Raw genomic sequence first — 23901 nt, forward strand, 5'->3', positions numbered from 1 at the left:
AGGGAAGGCACCATCACTGTGACTGAAACACGACTTTGCAGTCAGAGAGAGCTGGGCTTTAATAAGTCTACCATTCATTCACTAGCCATATAATTCTGGGTAAGTGACTTAACCTCTATCCCCAAGTTGCTAAAATGACTGTCCAAATTCCAAGACAGAAATTAGACCACATTTACTAGTGAGCAGGATCAACATGGATATGCTTTTTTTTTTTCCTGCTTCATGTTGTATCCCTCTTGGTGCTTGATATGATGAAGTATACCTATATAGCTCCTTGAGACCAGCATTATGTCCCTCTCTGCACAAGAAGAAGCCAGGTCACTGCATCAATACCTGAGCTACTCTGTGCAGCTGACCAAAGTGTGTGATAAAATTTCAAGATCTGGATTTGGACCAGGTCAAGTTAAAGGCCCTGGAGACATTTAGGCTAGCCTTCATGCTTGAACCCATTTTTCATCAGAGCACTTGCAAGGATATTTTTGGGCATTCATGCAGGTAATAATAAAGGGGTACTATTTGGTATTAATTTTTCTTCATATATGTCTCCCTTGACAATCCTACAACAAATTATGAAGACTGGAGGGGCAGGGTTGGAAATTCTTTGTTCTTTTCATAACATCATCTTAATAACATTACAACCCCTACAGTCACTGCCAATGTTCTCTAAGCCGTGGTTTTCTCACCAATATAAAGGGATAATAAAAGTAACTATGAGAATAAGACAAAACATAATAATATGCAAAGTACTTGGCACACAATGACTAAGGCATCAATCAATGGTAAGTTATTATCATCATTATTATTCTTTTATTACTAATACATAGTAATAGTGCAGCTTAAAACCACAAGCCACATGATAATCCTCATTGTAGACAAAACTTTTTTTGGTTTCAGTTTTGCTCAGGTTCAGGGGTGAGTCATATACTGGAACAGAAGGCCATGTGGTTCGACCACTGAAGAAATAAGGAAATTAGTAAATTTGTTAAGTGCTGCAATGACTATTTTTGACATGAGGATTTTTATATATTTAAGATTTTATTCTTAAGAAAGATTCCTAGAAGTGAAATTTGGTCAAATGGTAGAAAGATTCTCAAGGTTGTTTCAATAATATTGTCAAAGCGTTTTCCAAAACAGTAGTATGAATACACTCTCATCAGCAATGTTGAACGCTCATTTCACTGACTTTCAAAAGGCAAAAAAATCAATTTTTAAAAGAATAATAAAAAATTAAACTTAATTATAATAATCACTTCCATCTATGAGTGCACATTTAAGAAAACAATATTATTACTAAATATCATACATATATGAAATCATATTATGTATAGAAATAATTTAGTAAAAGCACTAACTCTTTGATTTATCCATGGTTAAAACTGCTGTGAAACAATCACAAGTTTTTTGTTATTTAATAAAAAACTCTTAAGAAGCTCTTACCCTAATCCCCAATGTAATGGTATTAGGAGATGGGCCCTCTGGAAAGTAATTAGGTCATGGGGGTGGTGCTCTCATGAATAGAATTAGTGCCCTTGTAAAAGAGACTCCATAGAGCTATCTTAACCTTTCCACCATGTAAGGACACAAAGAAAACAACTACAAGTGCAGGACTTCAGGCCAGGAGCACTGAGTGTGTAGGACCCCAGCCCAGGAGAGCTGCAGGGGCTCCTGTGGAGAGCTACTGGAGGGGGGGGGCTCACCAAGCCAAGCCATGGGGGTAAAGTTGCCATCCAGGTGGCCTAGAAGCAGAGCATCAGGCCAGAGAGGATTATCCTCAAGATTTAAGGTTTAATATCGTTTGCCTTGTTAGGTTTTGGTCTTTTTTTTTTTTTAAGTAAGAGGAGGGGAGATAGTGAGACAGCATCTCACATGTGCCCTGACTAGGGTCCACCTAGCACCTCCATCTGGGGCCAATACTTGAATCAACTGAGATATATATATATTTTTCTTCTTTTCCAAGAGGAGGGGAGATAGACAGACTCCCACTAGTGCCCCAACTGTGATTCACCTAGCAACACTCCATCTGGGGCCATGCTTGCAACTGAGCTATTTTTAGCACCTGAGGCGGAGGATCCACAGAGCCATCCTCAGTGCCTGGGGCCAATGGGTTTGAACCAGTTGAGCCATGGCTGTGGGAGAGGAGGAGAGGGCAAGAGAAAGAAGGGGCAGGGAGAGGGGGAAAGCAGATGGTTGTTTCTCCTGTGTGCCCTGACCAAGAATTGAACCTGGGACATTCACAGGTTGGGCTGACGTTCTACCACTAAGCCAACTGGCCAGGGTCAACCAAGATATTTTTAGTACCTGAGACTGACACATCAGGACCATCCAAGCTATCCTCAGTGCCCAGGGCCATGATTGAACCAATCAAGCCACTGGCTGCAGAAAGAGAAGAGGGAGAGAAGGCAGAGAGGGAGGGGGAAGAGAAGCAGATGGTTGCTTCTCATGTGTGCCTTGACTGGAATTGAACCAGGAAATCCATGCACTGGGCCGACTCGATCCACTGAGCCAACTGGCCAGGGCCTGGTTTTGGTCTTAATTGGAACCCATTAACTCTCTTCTTTCCTATTTATCCCTTTTGGAATGGACATATCTACCCTATCTTGGTCCAACCACTATATTTTTAAAGTATTTAATTTGTTTGGTTCCATGGGTTCACAGCTGGAGAGAAATTTCCCTCAAGATGAAACATACCTTGAGTCTCACTCATATCTGATTTACAAGATCTATAGATGAGACTTTGGACTATGATTTTAAAGGTGATTCTGGAGTGAGTTAAGACGTTTGGGACTGGTGAGATGGAATGAATAAACTTTGCATATGAGAAGAACATAGATTTGGGGAGGGGGTCAACGACAGTGCTACAAAACTGTGAGAACTGTCTCCATAACTGTGAGAAATACATTTCTGTTGTTTATAAGCCACCCAGTCTATAGCATTTTCCTTGTAGCAGCCCAAACAGACTAGGACAATAGTGTAGAGGCACTAGTGACGGCAGAAGGGCCGACGCCTGGACTTAGATTTCATTAAGGGATACTCCCACAGGAGAGGGGCCACCCGCCCAAAGGTGATGGAAGGAAGTGTTACTGGCCAGGAAGTACCGTATACAGTTTACAGCTATGGGGCTCGTTATGCAGTTATGGGTGGTGGGAGAGTACTCAACCTCCTGAGAAGAGGGAGCATTTAATATTGCAGATAGACCATCTGGGGGTTTAGAATGAGTCACAACAAGATGTGCCTCTGTGGCCTATGGATTGTTTTAAGCTAGTCAACTTTAGCTGAGGGACTCAAGAAAATCTTCTTCCTCACCCCCCACTGACTACCTGAATTAGTGGCCGTGCCCATAAAAAGAGACTGTGAGAGATACTCTGTTTTGACCTATCTATAGGGCAGGGTAAACTTCTAATTACTGAACATCTGCTCTGCTTATCATCCTGCAATAACCCGTTGAAGTCCCCCAGGCCCCTTACCCCATCCCTAGCTCAGAATGTCCTACATACCCATTTTGCTTTTTGTCTTTGAACCTCTAATGCACGTGGGGTTGCTGATTCTCTCCTTATACAGGGTTCCCAAACAGATGTATTAAATTTAATGATTTCCCCTTGCTAATCTGTCTCATGTCTGTTTGATTATTAGACCAGCTGAAAAAACTGCCTGGAGGGTAGAGGAAAGTCTGCTTGCTCCCCAACCACACACACAGAGCGGGCCATCATGGCTGACACTCAGTATGAGGGTAAGTCCCTGGCACTCGGCTAGGTGCTTTACCTATGTTACCTCACAAAATCGGACAGAGATAGCTTTATGCTGGTAACTGGATCCCACTTAACAGGACAAAGGTAGGACGCGGGGGGCTGAGGAGGATTAGCATGAACCAGGAACAGGGGCCAAGCAAGAGGGGCTAATGTCTGTCCATGCACACGGCAGGGACTTAGGTCTGTGGTAAGGCGCAGACCTCTTGGTTTTGAAATAAGAGTACCAGCGGGGAAAGCGCTATCAGGGGCACAGAAGAAGAGCAGCTGTGTGAACCGCAACACAGGTTGAGGGGATCTTGCACGGTACATCCTGTTGGATTCTCCAAGAACCAGGGGAACCACAGTTCCTTACACCCACTGGAATGAGGACAGAATCTTCCTAGACCCTGCGACCGCCAAACCCAGAAGCCGCCTCTGCTGGATGGAACCAGTCAGGTCGCATCTGAGCATCCCCAACTGACTGACTGTTCACGGTCCTGGTGGTGTCCCTCAATTAAGTCTAATAGGAAACCAGTTACACAGTCACATACTGTGTATTTAAATAAGACTCTGATTAGTCAGCTTCAAGAAGCTGAGTCTGAGATAGTGGGTCCCTGACAGGGGCTATTCCTAGTCTGTGGCTACGTGGCTCACGTGTCTGTAACCTGAGTATTACTTCAGCTTCAGGGACAGGAGTTCCAGATAAAGAATAAATTGTCTGTAAAAACCTGGTCTATGTAGGCTTCTATTGATGTTACTCTCAGCAACTGGGGAGTTTAATAAAATTGCTTTTTTAAACAACAGCTGAGTCAAGTAGTCTAAGTTCCATACATGCTTATGACACTTGGATAGCACTTGAGCATAGAGCTCATAAAACCACCCGGAAAAGCAATGTCCTGGTGAACATACATACAGTGTAGTGTAGTCTTTTCTAGCTCTCTCCTTTTCTGCCATTCTGATTGATAATCACATAAAATCATAGAGAATAATGACACCTAGTGTCCAAAAATGTTATTCTTCTTAGAATATGAACTTGTGATTGGTGAGGCTATAGAACAACCTAAAGATCAATGCACGCACTTTAAAGAAAGCGAATAAAGGCCCTGGCTGGTTGGCTCAGTGGTAGAGTGTCGGCCCGGCCTATGGAAGTCCCAGGTTTGATTCCCGGTCAGGGGACACAGGAGAAGCGCCCATCTGCTTCTCTACCCCCTTCCCCCTCTCCTTCCTCTCTGTCTCTCTCTTCCCCTCCTGCAGCCAAGGCTCCATTGGAGCAAAGTTGGCCCAGGCATTGAGGACGGCTCCACAGCCTCCGCCTCAGGCACTAGAATGCTTATAGCACCAAAAGAGCAACGCCCCAGATGGGCAGAGCATCGCCCCCTGGTGGGAATGCCTGGTGGGTCCCGGTCAGGCACAGGCAGGAGTCTTATTGCCTTCCCACTTCTAACTTCGGAAAAATGAAAAAATAAATTAAAAAAGAAAGCAAATAAAAATATAATTTTTCCTTTGTCCACTAATGACAGAGGGGGTTTCCCTCCTCTCTTCACTCTCGAGATTGCAGTGACGTCTCAGGTCCCTTGGAGGTAGAAGGTCAGTGAGCACAACAGACTGTTACCACCGTACAGAGCTAGCAGCGGGGGTGACCCCAAACGTCAACAAGACCAGTATCCAAACCCAAACCGAAGCGACACAGTATCAACTTGGGACCTTGGAGGTTGAATTTTTTTCTAAGCTCCGCAGATATATTCAATAAATTCTTAGATCTTTGGTAAAACAGAGTCATTAGGAACTTCTTTTTAAACCAAGGGTTGCAAGTGATTCTGTTTATAATCTCCACTTTACCGGCGGGCTCACGACCAAGGCCGCGTGGAGACCCCTCTGGAACCGGACTCACCTCTGTTCTCCTTTTCTTCAGGTTGTCCCTTCCCATGTACGAGGCCTGCAGGGAGATGACGCTCTCTTCTTTCTGAATCAAGGTTGTCAGGACACTTTTCAAATTCTGATATTGTTTTAAGAGCTCCAAAACTCTTTCACATTGGTCAAGGCTATACAAAAGGAAAACAGGTAAGACAGCTAAATGTCTGAAAGTAGCAAAGCCATTCTTCCTCTTTTTAACTATCCTACAATCATGACTAATAAGTTAGAGAAGGATTTTTCTTCTTGACATGGTTTATAATAGTTATATCAATGTAACCTAAAGAGGACGGCACATATATTTATTTAGCAAGTAGGTGGTAAAAATAACCACTGGATTGTTGTTTTCACTTGATCAATATAAAAAAAAAGTCTCCCAATGAACACTCTAGAAAGAAACATACGATTCATAACGTTAAGGAATCAGTATCTCAATTTCACCCTTAACCAGCACTGTGCCTGCCTAGAATTATTCTTGAAGATTATATTAATATTAATTCAGCAAGCCATCGGTTGTTTGTGTGTACTTATTCTAGATTTAGCCCTTTTTTCAAAAGTATAGTACAGCTCTGACTGGATTGCTCGGTAGGTTAGTGAATTGTCCCGAAGTGCAGAGGTTGCTGGTTGGATCTCCCGGCAGGGCACATACGGGAACAGATCGATATTCTTCTCTCTCTTCCCCACTCCCTTTCTCTCTCGAGAAAATAAATAAATTTAAAAAAAAATTTTAAGTTTACTATATAAAAAAATAAAAAGTATAGTAGAGATGACATGACAGTTAGGACACCTGGTTTCTAGTTACGGCTGGCTGGACCCTAATTAGTCATGTGACCTTAGATAAGTGACTGCAGGCCTCAGAACCTCAACTCCTTCCTCTGTAAAACTGAATGGTGGGCCAGACCAAATATCACACACAGGCTTTGTCTGGACTGCTGTATCCTCGGTTCCGGAGGGAAGGTGTACTCAGGCGGAGTGTTTGTGATGAAAGGACCGTTGATGGCAGAGTTCAGGGAAATCGGCAGAGCGCTGAGGTGCCCAGGGACTAACAACAGCAATAGCTGCTTACTGATCTGCCCCGGGCTTCCAGGGGAAAGAGGGAGAGGGCCCTGAGGCGAAGAGGAGGGTGCCCGAAAGAGGGAGAGTGCCCTGAGGCAAAGAGGAGGGTGCCCGGAGGGAAAGAGGAGGGTGCCCGGAGGGAAAGAGGAGGGTGCCCGGAGGGAAAGAGGAGGGTGCCCGGAGGGAAAGAGGAGGGTGCCCGGAGGGAAAGAGGAGGGTGTCCGGAGGGAAAGAGGAGGGTGCCCGGAGGGAAAGAGGAGGGTGCCCGGAGGGAAAGAGGAGGGTGCCCGGAGGGAAAGAGGAGAGTGCCCTGAGGGAAAGAGGAGGGTGCCCGGAGGGAAAGAGGAGGGTGCCCGGAGGGAAAGAGGAGGGTGCCCGGAGGGAAAGAGGAGGGTGTCCGGAGGGAAAGAGGAGGGTGCCCAGAGGGAAAGAGGAGGGTGCCCGGAGGGAAAGAGGAGGGTGCCCGGAGGGAAAGAGGAGGGTGCCCGGAGGGAAAGAGGAGAGTGCCCTGAGGGAAAGAGGAGGGTGCCCGGAGGGAAAGAGGAGGGTGCCCGGAGGGAAAGAGGAGGGTGCCCGGAGGGAAAGAGGAGGGTGTCCGGAGGGAAAGAGGAGAGTGCCCTGAGGGAAAGAGGAGGGTGCCCGGAGGGAAAGAGGAGGGTGCCCGGAGGGAAAGAGGAGGGTGCCCGGAGGAGTTGCCCAACCACGTGCTAAAAAAGTGGATGGTCAAGGCCATGCTGCCCTCCCTCTTTCCTCATCCTCTACTACCCTACTAGTCATTCCCACTTCCTAGCTCACCTGGAACCCTTGCCTGAGTACTGCAGGCCTAGGAATCAGTCCTCCCGACCACTCCCAGCCCCAGGCAGAGAGTAAGGGGCAGAAGGCACGGAGGGAAAAGGTTCAGCAAAATTACCAACTAGGACTGATAGGTAATGGCTGTCACACACTTGAAACTTCTGGCCTTGCCTAGGCCCTGTAGGAAAGACGGTGGCAAAGTTAGGCAACATCTGCCATTTGAGTACCTCGATGGTATGGCAGAATAATGCCCCGAACCCCCAAAGATGTCCATGTGCTCATCCCTGGATCCTGTGAATGTGCTTAAATGGCAAAAAGAACTCTGCAGACACGATTAAGTCAAGGGTCTTAAAATGGGACACTGTCCTGAATCATCTCAGTGGGCAAAATATAATCAGAAGGGTCCTTACAAGAGGGAGACAGGAGGGTCAGAGTCAGACAAGATACTGGTAATGTGTGACAAGAGAAGTAGAGGTGGGGGAGAGAGACAGAGAGACAGAGACTGAGATTAAAAGATGTCAAGCTGGCCTGACCTGTGGTGGCGCAGTGGATAAAGCGTCGACCTGGAAATGCTGAGGTCGCCGGTTTGAAACCCTGGGCCTACCTGGTCAAGGCACATATGGGAGTTGATGCTTGCAGCTCCTCCCCACCTTCTCTTTCTCTCTCTCTCTCTTCTCTCTCTCCCTCTCTGTCTCTTTCTCTCCCTTTCTCTCTCCTCTCTAAAATGAATAAAATAAATTAAAAAAAAAAGAAATCTTTAAAAAAATTAAAAAAAAAAAAAAAAGATGTCAAGCTGGCCTGACTAGGCAGTGGTGCAGTGGATAGAGTGTTGGACTGGGATGCAGAGGACCCAGGTTCGAGACCCCGAGATTGCCAGCTTGAGCATGGGTTCATCTGGTTTGAGCAAAGTTCACCAGCTTGGACCCAAGGTTGCTGGCTCGAGCAAGGGGTTACTCGGTCTGCTGAAGGCCCGCGGTCAAGGCACATATGAGAAAGCAATCAATGAACAACTAAGGTGTCGCCATGAAAAACTGATGATTGATGCTTCTCATCTCTCTCCGTTTCTGTCTGTCTGTCCCTACCTGTCCCTCTCTCTGACTCTCTCTGTCTCCGTTAAAAAAAAAAAAAGATGCCAAGCTGCTGGATTTAAAGCTGGAAGAAAGGGACACAGGCCCAGGAATGTAGTAGGCAGCCTCCAAATGACAAAAGAGGCAGGGATACGGATTCTCTCCTAATCAACTCCAGAAAGAAACGAAGCTTGCTTTGCAGATTTCTGACCTCCAGACTGTAATATAAGTTTGTGAGACTTTAAAGCCACCAAATTTATGGTAATGGGTTACAGTAGCAATAGAAAACAAATGCAGGGGCGGGGTGACTAACCTACTGCGTGCTTGTTACCCTTCCTAGAAAACCTCTTAAATTCATTCAAGCCGCAGTGCCTGTGACTCCAGCTCTACCCAGACATTGGCCGAGTGAGTTTCCAGGGTGATACTCCTGTTTGCCCCTTCATTAGGCCCATGGGAATGTGTTTTAATCACACACATTTCAAAAAGAGGATCTTGTTTTTCAGATTCGGAAGGGATGCTTCTCCTTACCTTTCCGTGACGGCCGCCTTTGTGTTCTCCCACAGGAGGGCGGTGTTCCCGCACTGCTGGTTCAGGGCTTTCTCTCTGCCGTCTTCGCATTGTGGAAGAGCGTTAGCCATCGCTAGCAAACGTTTCTTCTCTTCTTCATAGTCATCTAGGTCCTTGTCCAGCCTGATTAATGACTTTTTCCTTGATTATGAAAGGGAAAAGGATTGAAAGCCAATCATTATTAGCCAATTAGACTCATTACAAATATGGGCAATTAGGGGAGCACACCAACTTTAATTTGTCCTCACGGGGTTTGGGAAAACAAAAATTACACACTGCTATCACAGAGTTCAGGAGGCTCTTTGTACTTCTAGAACACTGAGTTGGTGTTTTATTAAAATACATATACAAAATCAGACAGTAATATTTTCTGTGATGAGCACACCTGTAAAGGGGGTATGTGTATGCATGTGATAGAAAAGAGTGTGTGTTTAAATGAGTGGGAAAGAGAGCACGGTGTGGAGAGAAGCACAGAGATAAATGGAAGAGCACTACAAGGCTCGAAGGAGAGTGGAGCAGCCAACAGGGGAAAGGAAAACTTGTATTTCTACCCTGGGACAAGAGCTCTCCCATATTAACAGAGTCACTGAGCTGAGGTGATAATGAGCAAAGAAGTCCTGGAGGGATTACCTCCACTCATCTAGGTCTAAACTGCTTTAGGAGATACTCACTGTCTCCACTTTCTCTTTTCCGATTTCTCTTGAATCCACTTCCTTCACTAGTCAGCAACATTTGACACAGTTGCTTATACCCTCTTTGCTAAAAGTCTCCCAGAATTCTCTTAATTTTCCTTCTACTACACTGACCCCTCCTCAGTATCTCTGGCTTGTTCCTCCTTATGTCCCCTCCCACACACACACACCCCCCCCCCCCCCCGCAACAATGTACAACACTGATCTCTTGTCTATGTAAACTCATTCCCTTACTTGTGTCTTTAAATAGCATTCCAAAATGCTAATAACTCTCAAATGTTTACCTCTAACCCAGACTTCTCCCAACTCCTGATGCCACCAATTTTTAAGAGTCTTACTGATATCCATACTTGAAAGTCAAACACGTATTTTGAACCTATCTTTTCTAAAATTGAGTATGCCTGATCTTTCATTTACTACCGGATAAACTTCTATCCTTCTCACCTCAGTTAATGGTAACTCCAATCTTTCTTTTTACACCCTGTGTCCAATGTGTCAACAAATCTTGTAGACTCTACCTTCAAAATATATACAGAATCTTAACACATTTCACCATTTCAGCACTCGTCCACACCACCATCATCCCTCACCTGGAGTACTGAAATAGGTCAAGCTAGACTTCCTGTGTCTTCCTTTGATTTCCCATACCCAACACATCAGGCAGACAGAACCTGTTACAGTGCAAACCAAATCATTTCCCTCTGCTCAGAACCCTCCGATGACTTCCCAACGCCATGCAAAGAAAAAGTCAGAGTAATCTCATGGTCCTCAAGTCCCTTCATAAGCCGGATTTCCCCCATTACCTCTCTGACCCCCTTTCATACCTCTTCCCCTCACTGTGGACCTTCTCACCTGCTAGCCTCTCCTCAAACACGCAGGTGCAGCCGCACACCTGGCCTCTGTACCCTGCTCCCTCAGCCTGGAGTGTTCTTCCGCTTGGCTAGCTCTCTCACCTCATTTCATTTCCTCAAAGGTCACCTTCTTAGTAAAACTACTCCTAATGACCCTATTTGAATTGCAATCCCCTTGTCCTTTTTTTGTGGTTTTTCTTTTGTGTGTGACAGAAACAGAGAGAAAGACAGAGAGAGGGACAGACAGACAGGAAGGGAGAGAGATGAGAGGCATCAATTCTTCGTTGTGGCTCCTTAGTTGTTCATTGATTGCTTTCTCGTATGTGCCTTGACTGGGGGACTGCAACAGAGCCAGCGACCTTGGGCTTCAAGCCAGCAACCTTTGGGCTCAAGCCAGTGACCATGGGGTCATGTCTATGACCCCACACTCAAGTCAGCAACCCTGCACTTACACTGGTGAGCCTGAGCACAAGCCAGATGAGCCTGCGCTCAAGCCGGCGACTTGGGGTTTCAAACCTGGGTCCTCTGTGTTCCAGTCCAACGCTCTATCTACTGCACCACGGCCTGGTCAGGCCCCCTTGGTCCTTCTTTGCTTACTCTATCTCCATAGTTTTTAGCACAATCAAACATACAGAATATCTTATTCCTCCCTCAAGATAATAAGCTCTATGAAGGGCAAGAATTTTTGTCTATTTTGTTAACTCCTATATCCCCAGTATCTAAAATAATGCCTGGCACACACTACATATTTGTTGTACTAATAACGAAATTAAAAGTGAAAGCAAAAAATAAAAAATAAAAATTTAAAAAAAGTGAAAGCAATTATTTACAAATGTATAGTTTTCATTCATGAATTAATATTTAATTTATATACTGATTATTTCTAAATCTATAATAAAAATCTGTTAACAATAAAATAATAACTAAATTAGTACCATACTTAGTTCAACACCTTTAAGAACTGTAGGAATGGAAGTCTCACTGAGACTGAGGTCACAGGGAAATTTCAGAGGAAAGAGCTTGAGCAGCTACAGAGCCTCAAGAGAGCACCGAACCTGAAGGACGAGAGATGGGCAGACGGGACAGAAAGTGGAGGACTCACATGGGGGAGGGCGCTCCACAAATGTGACTCTGCCTAGCACTGTCGTTATCAGGACCGAGAGGCCAAACTAAAACAGCAGCACTCACACTGAAGGCTGCCAACCTCAGTTTACCTCAATTCTGTCAGTCTCCAGAATCCATGCTAACCTTAGCTTACCTCAATCCCATATCCTCCCACTCAGTCCCCACCCTGATCCTTTTTTTTCTTTGAGACACAGAGAGAGAGACAGACAGACAGGGACAGATAGACAGACAGGAAGGAAGTGAAATGAAAAGTGTCAACTCATGGTTGCAGCACCTTAGGTTCATTGATTGCTTTCTCATACGTGCCTTGACTGGGGGCACCAGACGAGCCACTGGACCCCTTGCTCAAGCCAGCGACCTTGGGCTTCAAGCCAGAGACCATGGGGTCATGTCTAGGATCCCACGCTCAAGTCGGCAATCCTGCACCCAAACTGGATGAGCCCGTACTCAAGCCAGCGACCTCAGGGTTTCAAACCTCAACGTCCCAGGATGAAGCTCTATCCACTGCACCACCACCTGGGCAGGCCCCACCCTAATCCTGATGGGAGGAAGGATGAACCCAAATAATAAAAGAAGCAGTAGGGACAAGGTGTGGCATGTGTATCTGCTACCACTTATTTCTTTATTATCAAGAGTGTAGTTTTCCAGGTCTTCCCCATCAAGAGAACACCATAATAAATACACAGCACTAAAGAGACTGTAAAGCAACTCATGTACTTTATCCATAACTCAGGTCACTATTTCTTTGTTCACAAGAGTGAAAACTTTAAAGAAAAAGAATTATATAACATTTTATAAAGGCACAATATCAAGAAGAAGGAAGCTTGTCAGAAAGTCTACAAAGAATGCTGAACACTGAATAGAGTGGGATGGAGCAGAAACAGAACAACAGGAAGTATCTGTTTCATCTGACAGACTATGAAAACCAGAAAAGGGTCACCTTGGTTGGAAAGGGACAGAAACGATACTCACCGTTGTTTCACAGCTGGAGCAGTCGGATCTTTAAGACCTACTTTACTGATTTGATCGTGCACATCTAGAATATTTTTCAGGAGTTCAGTATTTTTGAAAGTACAATTATCTATTAATTTTTCTTCTTCAGTAAGTGCCTCCTGTCCGCCGTAGCCCCGTGTCTCAAATAAGTGCTTGGATAGAGTATCAATAAGTTTTTCACAGGACGTGTCTTCACCCTGTCCAGTGTCTTTAAAGCTTATATCAAGCGTCTTCAAACGTTTATCCAAATGTCTGGCCTTATCTTTCTTCAGATAAATTTCTCCCCTTTTATTTTTTACTGTTAAAGTATTTTCTGGTACTGCCTGTGTATCTGCGGCTGAAAGGTCTGTACCAAGCTCAGCAGGAACTTCAGCTGTTTTCAGAGAAGTCAAAAACTCCTCCAGAGCTCTGAGGGCATCTTTACTCCTCTGGATCCTGTGGTTCCTCTCTTCAAGTTGTGAGCTGTGTTTCAGGAGAATATTCCGCGTTGCGAGTAGATCAAGTGGGTGCAATTCCTTTAATGCAAAGTTGCCCGACTGCTCGAAACTGTTACATATTTCTATCTGTTTTGCTATGGAATCTTGGATATCCTAAAATAAAAATAAGAAAAGCTGAAAAGCCTGAGGTAGAAAAAAGAAAGACTGCATGTCAGAAACTAACCTCGATTATGTACCCAGATTTAATGTGGAGAATTGCTTCTCAGTTTAACCACGACGGACAGTTTCGACATTTTAATCACAAACGATCAGAGAGCCCAGATGCTTTACCATCTGACACCCTTCCTGATGTTTCAATCCCCAATAGGAAACAAATGTACAAATCTGTCGCTTTAATGGAAATAGAGGTTAAACTGTTGAGACATCTGTTTATAATCTGAAACATAAAACAACTATTTTATTTATGATAGTATCTGGAATAAGTAAACTGTGGAATACACCTTTAAAACCATGTAAGTCTAGCATGATATTTAAGATTTCAGGCATTGGATAAGCATTCATAGGGAATCATTCATTCTGAATTCAAAGAAAATATCTTGATATTTACTCCACAATACCTACTTCCAAATTTGAAAGGAATCGAAAAGTTGAGAAATAAATGTCTAAATTATTGAAGATTTTTCTGTCATGGCTTATATTCTAAATACACACTACTGATGTATAATTAAAAATGCATAAATGTAGCGGTAGAGCGTCGGCCTAGCGTGCGGAGGACCCGGGTTCGATTCCCGGCCAGGGCACATAGGAGAAGCGCCCATTTGCTTCTCCACCCCTCTGCCGCGCTTTCCTCTCTGTCTCTCTCTTCCCCTCCCGCAGCCAAGGCTCCATTGGAGCAAAGATGGCCCGGGCGCAGGGGATGGCTCTGTGGCCTCTGCCTCAGGCGCTAGAGTGGCTCTGGTCGCAATATGGCGACGCCCAGGATGGGCAGAGCATCGCCCCCTGGTGGGCAGAGCGTCGCCCCATGGTGGGCGTGCCAGGTGGATCCCAGTCAGGCGCATGCGGGAGTCTGTCTGACTGTCTCTCCTTGTTTCCAGCTTCAGAAAAATGAAAAAAAAAAAAAAAAATGCATAAATGTATATATCTCTGAGGAATTGATTAGCCTATAAATGTACTGTGAGAACTTATACTTACCTTCAGGTTTTGATAAATGGAATCAGCATCAGTGAGATGAAAGTCTTGAATGGCCACTTCATGGAGAAAGAGCAGGTCTGAGCCACAGAGAAGGAGCGATTCCTTCTCCACGGGTAACACAATCTGCAGCGCGGTCTCCAAGGACTCCATTCTAGGCGGAAAACAAACCAGATGTGAGGGGAAAACAGAGCAGAAAGATACCCTGTAAAACCCATTAATGCCAGTACTTAACCAAGAATAGGAAATAACAGTCCAATAAAAATACATACAACGATAGGTAAAGATCATCATATTAAAATCCAAACCCAGTGATCCAAAATGCCAAAGAATGACTTGTTTCCTATACAGGTATTCTTATGAGTTTAATAAATACCACACTAAATGGAAAACACAAATTACTGAGTGTAATTTAACACTGCCTTGAGGATAAAGAAACCTCATTATGAATACTAATTATTTTATTAGTGGAAATATAACAGAGTTCCAAAAAGAGGCTCTGCTAATAGTAACTTAAAATGTGTGACCCTGGATAGTTTAACATATAGACTCTGAGCCTGTTTCCTCCACTGTAAGACAGGGATATGTAGTGGGGATATACATCCTACGTTTGTGGTAATTACAACATTCTCGTTATAGAAATAAGGAAACCCAATGCCGAGAAGTTATGCAACATGGCCCCATTCATGCCAAGGGAAGGAGCATGACCTTTAGAACTCAACAGACTTTGAATTCCACTTAGATCTCTAGCCAGTGGGGTGGCTTGGTTAGGTTATTTAGCCTCTCTGTCAGTCTGCTCACTAGTAAAATGGCAGTCATAATGGCAGCCTCTCTTATGGCTGTTGTGACAACTAAAAGAAAATAACATACTGGTATGTAGAGTACTAGCCTAGCTGAAAAGGGCATTGAAAACCTTAGTATATTCATCATGAACAGATCTCAGAATTATACCTGGTATTAAGAGCCATCTGAAACTCCCTTTCTCTCCCCTTTAATCGGTCCCTTGCTGTTAGTATAGAAGGCTTCTCTAGGTCACTCTCAAGCTCTTCTAATTGCAATGAAGTGATTTCAAACTCTTTCCAGCAAGCATCAGTTTCATTTTTTAAAACCTGAAACACAGATTTATTGATCAACTATGGGTTAACAAGAACAATTGTTTTGTTCTTACAAAATCAGACAGCTACCAGCTGTGGATACAAAGTTTCACATAAAAAAATTAATTTAAAAAATATTTTCCAAGTAAAGTATCTGTCAGGGAACAATGGCATTAACTGTGCTGTCAGACACACATATTTTTTTTTTTTTGTATTTTTCTGAAGCTGGAAACGGGGAGAGACAGTCAGACAGACTCCCGCATGCGCCCGACCGGGATCCACCCGGCACGTCCACCAGGGGACGATGCTCTGCCCACCAGGGGGCGATGCTCTGCCCCTCCGGGGTGTCGCTCTGCCACGACCAGAGCCACTCTAGCGCCTAGGGCAGAGGCCAAGGAGCCATCCCCAGCGCCCGGGCCATCTTTGCTCCAATGGAGCTTTGGCTGCGGGAGGGGAAGAGAGAGACAGAGAGGAAGGAGGGGGGGGGGTGGAGAAGCAAATGGGTGCTTCTCCTATGTGCCCTGGCCGGGAATCGAGCCCGGGTCCCCCGCACACCAGGCCGATGCTCTACCGCTGAGCCAACCGGCCAGGGCAAGACACACATATTTTAACGAAACCAAGGCAGTAGACAATATGCCTTTCACTCAAATCTAAACTCCCTTCTCCTAAGTTAGGTGCATAGAATACAATTCAGAAAGACACATACAGTTGTAAGGACAGACATTCTATCTCTTCTAGATAATAAATCTTCGTTTCTTCCTAAACTAAAAGAAAATTGGAGTAAAACAAAACAATTTCTAACAAAAAGTGAATAAAATTAATTTATGATTTATAATTAAACACTAAAAATTCTATACTGTTTCAGTGCCTTGAGTCTTTTTTTTTTACAAAAAGGCATTACTACAGTTTTATTTTGTACTCACCAGTATAATTTGTTCTTCACTTTCCCCAAGGATTAGTATAGGTTTTCTACACAACTCATTATTCAGTAAGGTCTCAAGACAGTTTCGTAATTGCATTGAAAACATGCTAAATCCATCACTTGAACAGCAGAGGTTTTTAACATGTGAATTTTGCTTATTCAGGTGGAAATCAAAGAGGAGCCAGCCAGTAGAATGTGGGTGGAGTGTGACTCAGGAACTGGCGTCATAAAATGAAGAAACTAGAAAATGTGGGAGGGCAGTGTAGGAGCCGCCATGGCCCTTTCTCTCCCTGATGGGTTTTCTGTGATGGTTCACTCTAATGCACATCCAAGCCTACAATAAATATTGCACTGCAAGGCACAGATCATCTTCAAAATAAGGAAGATACAGTATTTATTTGTAGAGTTTACAATTGATGTGCCCACCACTAGACAGTTTTTCAGTTGCTCTTAAGTCAAACGCACTACTTCTCCTGAAGGCTCCCAGGAAGATCATCCATCACTTAGAGCAGCGATTCTCAACCAGTGTGCCACCAGAATTTTTAAAACATGCAATACCTGAGTACTTAGTCAGGGGCACTGGCCTCTTGTCCCTTACATTGTCCAAAAAAAAAAAAAAAATGACAGCCAACACAGCAATAGCCGTCTAGTGTGAACGAGTCAAAATTATAACTATTTCTTTGGTCAGCTCGGCAAAAAATATATTTTTGGTGTGCCAAAGGATTTTAGTAATTAGTTTGTGACATGAGATGAAAAAGGTTGAAAATTGTGAAGTTAGAGTGAAAACTTCTTCCACTGCCTCCCCATTCTTATTTGTCCAACATCTGACAGATATTGTGACAGTTTGGTTAAGATGACGAACAACTGAAACAAATATTTCAAGTCACTGGTTTTTCATGTATTGTTAATTTTAGAGCAACCTAGAAGCACTGTTGGTTGAAATTGCCTTCAAACACATTGTTTTGACTAGTATAAGGTCTACCGGAAAGTTCTGTCCGTTTCTATCACAAGAAGTTTCAACGTGTAAGCACATGTTTATTTGGCGCATGTGTGCCTCTCTATTTTTATCACTTAATGTATACATACTGACGTAGCAAATTAACTAAAACAAAGTTGATTCACATTAGTCTTATGTGTGAAGCGATAGTGTACCCATGGCTACTGATAAAGTTCATTTATGCCACTGTAATTTTTACAAATTTCAACAAGGAAGAAATGCTACAGAAGCATGTCTGTCGCATCCACCATATTCCTCAGACTTAGCACCCTCCGACTATCACTTGTTTTTGTCCTTACAAAATTTTTTGAAGGGCAAAAAATTCAAAAATAAAGAAAATATCAAACAAGCACTGGTTCAATTTTCTCATCAAAAGAGAAAATATTTTTCAAAAATGGGATATACAAATTGCCCTCACGCTGGCAAGAAATCATTAATAACAATGGCAATAATATTATTTAATAAAGTTTATTGACGGTAAGAAAAATATGTACTTTTATTCCAAAAATGGACAGAACTTTCCGGTAGACCTTATATATCTGCAACACTCATTCCCATCCCAAGCACAATCCAAAATTTTGCAAGCCACATTATCTAGAGCAGGCGTCCCCAAACTACAGCCCGCGGGCCACATGCGGCCCCCTGAGGCCATTTATCCGCCCCCGCCGCACTTCCGAAAGGGGAACCTCTTTCACTGGTGGTCAGTGAGAGGAGCACTGTATGTGGCGGCCCTCCAATGGTCTGAGGGACAGTGAACTTCCCCCTGTGTAAAAAGTTTGGGGACCCCTGACTAGAGTATCAAATTAGGGCCTGAGCAACACATTAGGATGCCAAAGTCTTTCCTGGGTTTGATGTTTGGGTGCAAATCACTTTCTGGAATTGAGTGACATTAGAAATTCAATCCACGGGTTCGATTCCCGGCCAGGGCACATAGGAGAAGCGCCCATTTGCTTCTCCACACCTCCGCCGCGCTTTCCTCTCTGTCTTTCTCTTCCCCTCCCGCAGCCAAGGCTCCATTGGAGCAAGGATGGCCCGGGCGCTGGGCATGGCTCTGTGGCCTCTGCCTCAGGCACTAGAGTGGCTCTGGTCGCAATATGGCGACGCCCAGGATGGGCAGAGCATCGCCCCCTGGGGGGCAGAGCACCGCCCCTGGTGGGTGTGCCGGGTGGATCCCGGTCGGGCGCATGCGGGAGTCTGTCTGACTGTCTCTCCCTGTTTACAGCTTCAGAAAAATGAAAAAGAAAAAGAAAAAAGAAATTCAATCCAACAAAGCTCTTAGGAAACATCTAGCATATGGGATCTCAACAAAAATAGTGAAGTCTATGCTCACATTAGTATTATTTTCTAATAAAAGATAAACTCTAATAATATTTTCAGTAGTTACCTTTAGATCTGTCAGTTTATCCTGCAGACAAGTACTACTCCTTTCCCGGTCACTGGGGAAATCAGAAGTAATCCTAAATTTGTTGTCTTGCAGGTGTAGTTCCAGAGTTTTTCTGTGTGTGTCATAGCTGGGAAAAATTAAATGTGACATTACTTAATTTTAAAAATTAGAATTTTAATTGCTGTCAATTATACATGAGAAAATCCCAGGGAATTTCTGTGTAAGTTCCTGGACCACATGTAAAAATTATGACTAAAGGATAATATGTTTGCATTGATGAAAGATTTCTGGTGGTCTCTGCAGTTGTTCAAAAGGGTTTACCTCTCTAGTAAACTGTTCACAGCTGTATTGTGATCCTCTTCATACTTCTCCATGCTTTCTTCCTGTTGAGGCTTTAACTCTGATTCCAGACTCAAATTCTTCATCGATTCGACTGCCTAAACAAATATGCAAAAGAGTATACACAGTATCTTCAATACACTTAATTGTCTGGAAAACATAAACACTTTATGATACAAAAGTATATCACTGATACTGTATACCCCAAACCAGGAGATAATACAATTGATTTGAGGTTTCTCAGCTCAAGAAAGGGCTTCCCACAGGACAGGAAAGATTTATTAGGGTAAGTCTCACCTTCTACTTGGTATGTCACCACAAGAGAGGAGGTCTCCCAACCCCAAAATGCTCTTTCTGACTATGACCACATAGGCATAGTTTAAAGTAGATAGAAGTCAAGCATGTAGAAACAGACCTCTTAAAACAGATATATTTATACCTTGCTCCTTCCCCACACCTTCTTGCTGTGATGTACAGTAAATGCCCACTTACCTAGATTCTAAATGAAAATTCCATTCCCAAGGAAAGTAAAAGATATTACAATGAGGAAAAAGACAAATGACAAATGAACTATCCCATCTCAATGATGCTGAGGCATCTGCACAGATTAAACTCAACCTCTTACACCCTCAATAGTAATGTGCACATTACCATTGTATTCGTAACATTTCAAATGTGTATTCATAATGGTCTCTTTTTTTTAAAAAAAGAACTATTTGTACCCTAAACAGAAGATTAAGTTAAATTTGTTTCATTTTAATTCTTTGAAAAACAATCTTTCTTGCATTATCTAAGTGGGAATTCTCAGCTGAAGAAAACTACGTATCAGATAATTAAAACCATCACTTCATATAAGAGTTTACTTCTAAAATACATTATCCACATTTAACACCTTTCCAGCTGACGGCTGCTTATTTGAGTTTGCAGATGGCACCTCACTGTGGGCACTCCTTCCTCCATTCTCAGATGTGTTCATGGTTCCCCTAGGAAGGAATCACAATTGCAAATTGAAATACAGGGAGAAAAATAAAGCCTAAAAGAGAATGCATAAAAATACTCGGTGTTATTAATAATACGTAGTTGTTCTTCTGAGGCACTGACTTGTTTTTCGACGTGCCTCCCCCGGGGGGTTGCAACGTTGTGCGAATCTCGGAAGCACTTCTGCGAAGTCTTTCAATCTTTTGTTCATAATCTCTGAGCACGCCCCTCAGTTCCTGCTGACTCTCCCGTGAAGTTAGCTCCTCACACAGCTCCCGAAGGACATCCACGTGGTGATCAAGCTGGTGCAGGCCGCCTTCCTCAGAAAAGCAGGCCTAACGGAGGAAATAAAGCAGCAAATGTGTTTCCAGTGAGTTCATATAATTAGTCCATGAGGATTAGACACTAACAGATGTGTCTGACTTTAACATCTAAATCTTCTGTACGCCCGACCACTGTGTGCCCGGGGTGGTGACGGGCACGGAGGAACAAAGATGAGGCAGTCAGCCCGGAAGGGACGTGCCACTGTCCCTCTTAAGGAGACCAGGATGTCACCCCAAAATATTCCTCTCTGACATGACATAAAAATTATTTTGAGCTGAAGGCTATTAAGAAGCAGTAAATGCAGGTCCTGGCTGGGTAGGTCAGCTCGTTAAAGCATCGTTCCGATATGCCAAGGTTGCAGGTTCAATTCCTGGCCAGGGCACATATAAGAAACAACCAGTGGGCCCTGGCCGGTTGGCTCAGTGGTAGAGTGTCAGCCTGGCGTGCAGAAGTCCTGGGTTCGATTCCCGGCCAGGGTACACAGGAGAAGCGCCCATCTGCTTCTCCACCCCTCCCCCTCTCCTTCCTCTCTGTCTCTCTCTTCCCTTCCCGCAGCCAAGGCTCCATTGCAGCAAAGATGGCCCAGGCGCTGGGGATGGCTCCTTGGCCTCTGCCCCAGGCGCTAGAGTGGCTCTGGTCGCAACAGAGCAACGCCCCGGAGGGGCAGAGCATCGCCCCCTGGTGGGCAGAGCCGGGTGGATCCCGGTCGGGCGCATGCGGGAGTCTGTCTGACTGTCTCTCCCCGTTTCCAGCTTCAGAAAAAAAAAAAAAAAGAAAAGAAACAACCAGGGAATGCATAAGTCAGTGGAACAACAAATTAATGTTTCTCTCTCTCTCTTCCTTCCTCTCTCTTTAAAAAAAAAAAAAATGAATCAAAAAAAATTTTTTAATAAAAGCAGTAAATACAGAAAAAGCTCCACCCTTTTCTGCCTAAAGAGGTGAAATAAAGTCTCCTTTTACTGGGAAGAAACACTTCTCAAGCCAGACATGGCCCCAGAGGAATCTGCAAACAAACCTTGTTAAACTAATGTTTATCTCCCCCAGTTGACTTCTCCACCATTTACCAGCCCCAGCCCAAACTTCTTCTCTTGTCAATTCTTCACAAATGTATTGTTTCTTTGTCTAAAAGATACCAATGATTCCTGCTCTGGTCACCTCTTTCAATCTTCAATCGCCTGTGAAGGCTCCCCCGTGCATGGAAAACCTCAATAGAACGTGTAGACTCTCCTCTTTGTTAACCCTTGTCAGTTTAATTTTCAGACCCAGCCAGGGACCTCGAGGAAAACGTCTTCCTCCCCTACAGTAGGCACACAAATAGTGAGCCTATAGCATGACAAGTGATAGGACAGAGCCACCATCTGCCTTAAGGAGTCAGAGAAAGCCTAGTTCATGAGGGAACCATCTGAGCTCCATGCAGAGAGAAGGAGGAGTCGTGCAGTTGCAGGAAGAGAGGGCTCCGAGCCAGAGCAGGAGAGGAGTCTCAGAACCCTAGATGTTCTGAAAGGCCAACAGTCCAGTGAGGCTGGAGCGCATGACGCGGAAAAAGAGATGCTGAAGGCACGTCTTGGGGCCAGACGGTGAAGGGCTCGAATGGCCTCCTAAGGAGTTTGGGACGTCTTGGGAGTAACAGTGAGCCAGTGACACAAGATCAGTGGTTCAAAGGAATCACTCTGGTGACGAGTTTGGAAGATAATGCAAACTCATCATGCTGAGAAAATAAGGCAGGCAAAGGGAAGAAAATAAGGCCGGCCACCAGAAAGGAAGGAAAAGCAGCAGCTGTTCTGAAGAGCACCAGATGGGACTGGCAACGGACTCCATCCAGGCTGCGTGGGAGGGAAGGGGAAGGAGGGTAGGAGGTGCTGAGACAGCAGTCCTTTCCTACCAGGACAGAGAAGGGGAAGGCCCGTTTGGGAGGAGACACTGGTCTGTGTTCCACCTGCTGAATGTGAGGTCTCTAAAGAGCACTGGCGGCATCTCCGTTAGAAACAGAACCGGGAGCTCAGGGGAGAGCACTCTGCTGCAGAGAAAGATTCAGGCGCCATCATTGCACAGAGGGGGCAGCTCAAACCCCGGAGTGCATAAAATCACCTAGCAATCATGAAACGAGCCAAAAAACAGACTCCCGAAACGAAACATTAAAATAACACAATAAAAAAGGGAAATCTGCAAAGTACAATAAAAAAGCAGCACCCTTATCCCCACCCCCAATAAAAGAAAAGAAGAAAAAGCAAGAGAGACTGACATTAGGAGAGCCACGGCAGGAGAAAATTTCAAAGGAAGTAAAAAGAAGGGGGCAATACTGCCTGACCTGTGGTGGCGCAGTGGCTAAAGCGTCAACCTGGAATGCTAAGGTGGCTGGTTCAAAACCCCAGGCTTGCCTGGTCAAGGCACATATGAGAAGCAACTACTGCAAGTTGATGTTTCCTGCTCCCCCCACCTTCTCTCTCTCTCTCTCCTCTCCCTAAAATCAATAAATCAAATCTTAAGGGGGAAAAAAAAGAAGAGCCAGTACTGTCAAATACACAGAAGCAGTCCAATAGGATGGGGAATGAAAGGGGATTCGATGTGTCCCAGCTGATTTCTATTCTGATTTGGCGTCTTTCACAAAAGCTGACTTTCTGAGGACACTGTATCTCCAGCAAAGCCACTGTAGGTATTTCAGCCCTGGGTGACAGGTTTGTAACTAGACTCTCAAGGACAGGAGTCACTGAAACATATCAAAAGAAGTCATGGACCGTTAACTCAATATTAAATTTTTCTCACTTCTAAAAACAAGAATCGCAGGCTCTAGTCTGAACTTGAACTGCATAAGGGACGATCCCTAGGGAACGGGACAGCCGAAGTCATCTTCAGAGCAGATGTGATCCTAGGCCAAGGACATACACAACCCTTTAAGAAAAACCTCAAAATGATGACAAAACATAAGTGAAGAGCAGGTGGTTTACCTCATGTTCCTTGAGGAGCCCCTTGGTCCTTCCTCTGCGAATCAGTTTCTTTTCTTTATTTATTTGTTTTTCAAGTCTTGAAATATTGTCACTGATTTTTCCTTTTTCAATGTCTATTTTTAGTTGCTGAATATACAAAGACAGTTCGTGATGAAGAGACTGTAAACAAACAGACACACATTAACCATGGAAACAAAATGTATTGAAAAGGTTTTCATTAAAAACACAATACAAATACTTGTAGTAACAAAGAATAGAAATAGCGCTTATGAAATTCTCATTCATACTTGTGTCTTTGGGGAGGATGTTTTAAAATATACCAGACCCATCTTTTATTTTCTTTCTTACTAACAACTAAAAGTGTGTCTTAGTTGGGAGAGACGCTGTTAAGAATTAAAAAGACAAGCTGCAGACTGAGAGAAAATATACACTGCTCACAAAAATTAGGGGATATTTTATTGCTTCATACTCATTTTGAAATAATCCCTAATTTTTTTGAGCTGTATATATAAAA

At 44.1% G+C, this 23901-nt stretch overlaps 1 protein-coding gene across 4 annotated transcripts in view; it reads right to left on the reverse strand.

Annotated features, from left to right (window-relative positions):
• Positions 1-23901, reverse strand: part of SYNE2 (spectrin repeat containing nuclear envelope protein 2) — a 350331-nt gene that overhangs the window by 185734 nt on the left and 140696 nt on the right. For all 4 annotated transcript variants that reach the window (XM_066342067.1, XM_066342066.1, XM_066342065.1 and 1 more), the window contains exons 23-32: positions 23388-23546; positions 20242-20453; positions 20033-20123; positions 19123-19238; positions 18802-18928; positions 15356-15513; positions 14408-14558; positions 12759-13369; positions 9080-9259; positions 5617-5767 (exon numbers count right to left, since the gene is read on the reverse strand). In XM_066342067.1, the coding sequence (XP_066198164.1) occupies positions 5617-5767; positions 9080-9259; positions 12759-13369; positions 14408-14558; positions 15356-15513; positions 18802-18928; positions 19123-19238; positions 20033-20123; positions 20242-20453; positions 23388-23546 (1956 nt within the window). The remainder of the gene's footprint in view (positions 1-5616; positions 5768-9079; positions 9260-12758; positions 13370-14407; positions 14559-15355; positions 15514-18801; positions 18929-19122; positions 19239-20032; positions 20124-20241; positions 20454-23387; positions 23547-23901) is intronic.

Source organism: Saccopteryx leptura, chromosome 6 (assembly GCF_036850995.1).
Source record: "Saccopteryx leptura isolate mSacLep1 chromosome 6, mSacLep1_pri_phased_curated, whole genome shotgun sequence".
NCBI lineage: Eukaryota > Metazoa > Chordata > Mammalia > Chiroptera > Emballonuridae > Saccopteryx > Saccopteryx leptura.